A 3,877-nucleotide genomic window follows, 5' to 3' on the forward strand; every position below is an offset into this window, starting at 1 on the left:
GAAGAGCATTTAACACTGCATTAATCATACAAATCCGCCCGGCCAAGTTTAGATGCACGCCCTTCCACACCGCTAATCTATTCTTCATAGCCGCTATCAACTCCTTCCACATGGAATATTTCCTTGGACTATCTCCCACTTTAACACCAAGAAATTTAAAAGGTAATCTATCTATCTTGCAAGAAAGAAAGGTTGACGCCGCCTCAAGATATCCTTCTCCCACATTCACTCTGTAAACGCTACTTTTATGAAAGTTAATTCTCAAACCCGACATGATTTCAAAACCCCTTAGAATCGATTTCATGCTCCAAAGATTAGAAGTATCTCCTTCCCCAATGATTATGGTATCGTCCGCGAATTGAAGCATACTTACCTCCTCCACTTCACTAATCTTGAAAGCTTGAAAATCTCCTAATGAAATAGCCTTATTCATCAATGCCGTTAGAACCTCCGTGACCAAAACAAACAAGAAAGGAGATAGAGGATCCCCTTGGCGAAGGCCTTTCTCCGTCTTGAAATCCTTCGTGATACTTCCGTTTATAAGAACGGACATGCTGCTAGAAAAGATAGTCCCTTCCATCCAAGCTAACCATTTTGGTCCGAACCGCATCTTTGTTAGGACAAACGCTAAAAACTTCCAACTTACACGGTCATATGCCTTTTCAAAATCCACCTTCAAAACCACACAACTTCGCTTACTTCTTTTTGCTAAGTCGAGCACCTCATTCACCACCAACACTCTGTCCGCTATGTTTCGCCCCGGTATAAAAGCCGTTTGGTTCCTAGAAACCAACTTCCCTACAACATTTCTCAATCTTCTTGCTAAGATTTTCGCTAAGGTCTTGTATAGACTCCCCACTAGACAAATAGGTCTAAATTCCGCTAAAGAAAGAGGATTTTGAACTTTAGGAATTAGAGCTAAAAAAGAAGAAGTGCAACCTTTAGTCAGTCTAGATTTAATGAAAAAAATCCTTCACAAAAGAGACAACATCGTCTTTAACCGTTTCCCAACAAAGTTGAAAGAACTCGAGAGTGAATCCATCCGGACTCGGACTTTTATTCCCGTCACAATCCCAAACCGCTTCCCTTATCACTTCTTCCGTAGGCTCCCTCTCAAGACTCACCCTATCTCCTGCGTTTAAGCATTTGAGATTCAAATCTCCCGGCACCGGTCTAAAGACATCCTCTTCCTTGAAAAAAATTTCAAAATGAGTTTTCACTTCCACCTTCACCTCTTCTACTCCTTCCACCATACCATTCATCCCCTCCAAAGCCGATATCGCATTCTTACGGTAGCTCTTCTTCATGGCATTGTGAAAAAATCTAGTGTTTTTATCCCCTTCTTTCAACTATAATTGTCTTGACCTAAGTCTAAGCATACACTCTTTTAAGTTAATCATGTTCCGAAACTCACTAAACGCTTCCCTCCTCTTCTCAATTATGTCGTCAATGCTGCCCCCAAACTTATCCACCACCAAAACATCCATGTCATTAATCATCTCCGCTTCCTTTTCAACCTTTAAGTCAATCCACCCGAATGTCTCCCGATTCCAAACTTTAAGGCTCTCCTTTAGACCTTTTAACTTCTCAAAAAGCACAAAGTCCCCCCGACCTTTGACCGACAACTTCGCCCATTCCTCCTTAATAAAAAATTTAAATTCATCATGCTTGAACCAAGCATTGTTGAACCTAAATGGTTTTGGCCCCCAGTCAATAAATTTGAATTTCAACCGAATAGGAGTATGATCGGAAATATCCCTCTTACCAATCCTTAGGTCCACCACCCCCCAAACATCTAGAAGAGACTTCGAAACCAAAAATCTATCGATCCTGCTCATCGATTTCCCATTGTCCTTGAACCATGTGAATTTTCCTCCCACACAAGGAATATCTTCCACCCCCATGCTACCTATGAAATCCCGAAACTCCTCCATTCCTCTCCTGCTTGAATTAATACCACCTCCCAGTCTTTCTTCTCTAGCCGTGACCTCGTTAAAGTCACCCCCAAGACACCATAACACATCCGAACTAGCAGCACCTAAAACGAGTAACTCAGACCACAGGACCCTCCTATCCGAAGTGCTTCCGGGAGCATATATATTCACCAGATTAATTTGCAATCCTTTCCACCGAACCCGAATATCAACGTAGCTTCTGCCTCTGAAATGAAAATTGAATCCAGAATGCCCTTCTTCCATAAAATGACCAAACCACCCGCCGCCCCAATAGAATTGTTGGTCGTCCAATCTAAATCGATTCCTCCCTAGAAAGACTTCGCCAACCCATCATTGAAATCTTGCAGCTTTGTTTCCTGTAAGAAACAAAAGTCTACCTTGCTGGAATTTAAAAGATGGATTATCCTCCTTCTCTTGGAGGCTATACCTCCCCCTCTAATGTTGTATGACAAAAAAATCATGGCACCACACTGTTTACGTCCCTCCGCACCTTCAGCTCCTCATGCCCTCTCCTCTCCAACAAAGCCATTTTCTTAATTCCATCACAATCACCCCTCTTTCCCGACACTCCTAAATTGATTATAGATTTCCATATATTCCTTCCAACATCCGGTACTGGCGGATTCAGCAGTCTCTGGTTACATCTATTAACCTCAGAATCAGTATGGGAGAGACAGGGATAGAACGTACCATTTGAAATGTCATCGTCTTCTTCCTCCATATGAGTGTTCGCCGAAGAGGTTCCTGCTTGATTGACAATGGATTTCCTCGGAGCTATACACGCAAAGTACGAAGTGTTTGCTTCTACAACCTTCCCCAAATTCTGCACTGCTTTCTTTTTTCTTGTTTTCAATCTGTTGGCCGTGTTTATTGTTTTTGCAGAGTGGGCCTTCCTACATTCAAGGTCGAAAGAAATTGGGCCTTTTGAGGACACCAATTCATCTGCCAGCCCAAAGTCATTATTATACCTCTTGCTAACTGAAGTGGACCCCGCCACATAACTGTTCGCAGAAGAATTCTCCCCAGGGTCAATTTTGTCTTTACAAACACCCCCACTGCTCCTATTAAGACCATCATGGCTATCATTAAATGCAAAGTGTCTGCTTTGCATGTTTTTCGTGCAAAAGAACTTTTTCGATAGAAACAAAATTTGCCTTTTTCTCCTTATTCATGACAATCTCATCAAGATTTGTAGGTTCCAGCCCTAGCTCTATAACTTCTATACCTCTGCATTCTCCTTCTCCCTCACACATCGCTTTCGAGCCCTTCTTGGTCAGCAGGATATCGGGAGCCGCGTACTGTTCATCCACATCATCACCACGGAGGCTTCCCTCCGCCGGCGAAGAAAACGCCTACGATCCTCCATCCTCAACCCTGAAGGCAGGCGCGATTTCGGACTCAAAGAGATTAGAATGGAACTCCTTTATATAGATTCTGAACGATTTTCTGTCTATCAAAAGTTGAACCTCTTCGTTTATAGTTGCTTCTTCGTTTTAATAAGAACCCTCGCTTCATCCATTCTCACCTTATTGATAGTGTGAACATCGCATCTTACTAATGATCCGTATGCTTCCGCCGCTAAGTTAAAGAACTTATCTCCCCATGCATGGCACGATATTCCTGAGATCTTAATCCAAGCCCATCTTTCCGCATCCACATCCTTTATATCCCACGGTTTGATACTATGGAACCATCTTTCCCACCAGCTTTTTCTCTCTGATAAGAAAACCTCCACTTCTCCGAAAACCAGGTCTTCAAGCAAACATAAATTTGGCCCCAGCAAAGTGACTCTGATTGTAAAGACTCCTTCTTCCAAGAAAATTCTTTTGATCTCTGAAGCGTCTCTAGAATCCTTTAAAACACCTGTGTATGCTCTTCCATATCTGATTTGATCCTCCGAATCCGAGAACATCTTCAAAGTT

At 42.5% G+C, this 3,877-nt stretch overlaps 1 protein-coding gene across 1 annotated transcript; it reads right to left on the bottom strand.

Annotated features, from left to right (window-relative positions):
- Nucleotides 1-1,349: 1,349 nt before the first annotated feature.
- Nucleotides 1,350-2,198, bottom strand: LOC131619638 (uncharacterized). Its single transcript, XM_058890712.1, has one exon. The coding sequence runs from the start codon at nt 2,196-2,198 to the stop codon at nt 1,350-1,352; it is 849 nt and encodes a 282-aa protein (XP_058746695.1).
- Nucleotides 2,199-3,877: the final 1,679 nt, after the last annotated feature.

The sequence above is a fragment of the Vicia villosa genome, linkage group LG7 (assembly GCF_029867415.1).
Source record: "Vicia villosa cultivar HV-30 ecotype Madison, WI linkage group LG7, Vvil1.0, whole genome shotgun sequence".
In the NCBI taxonomy this organism is placed as follows: domain Eukaryota; kingdom Viridiplantae; phylum Streptophyta; class Magnoliopsida; order Fabales; family Fabaceae; genus Vicia; species Vicia villosa.

Bases quoted from the DNA above. Each gene is read 5' to 3' on its own strand.
- LOC131619638 (XM_058890712.1), bottom strand. From the start codon at position 2,198: ATGGAAGAAGGGCATTCTGGATTCAATTTTCATTTCAGAGGCAGAAGC.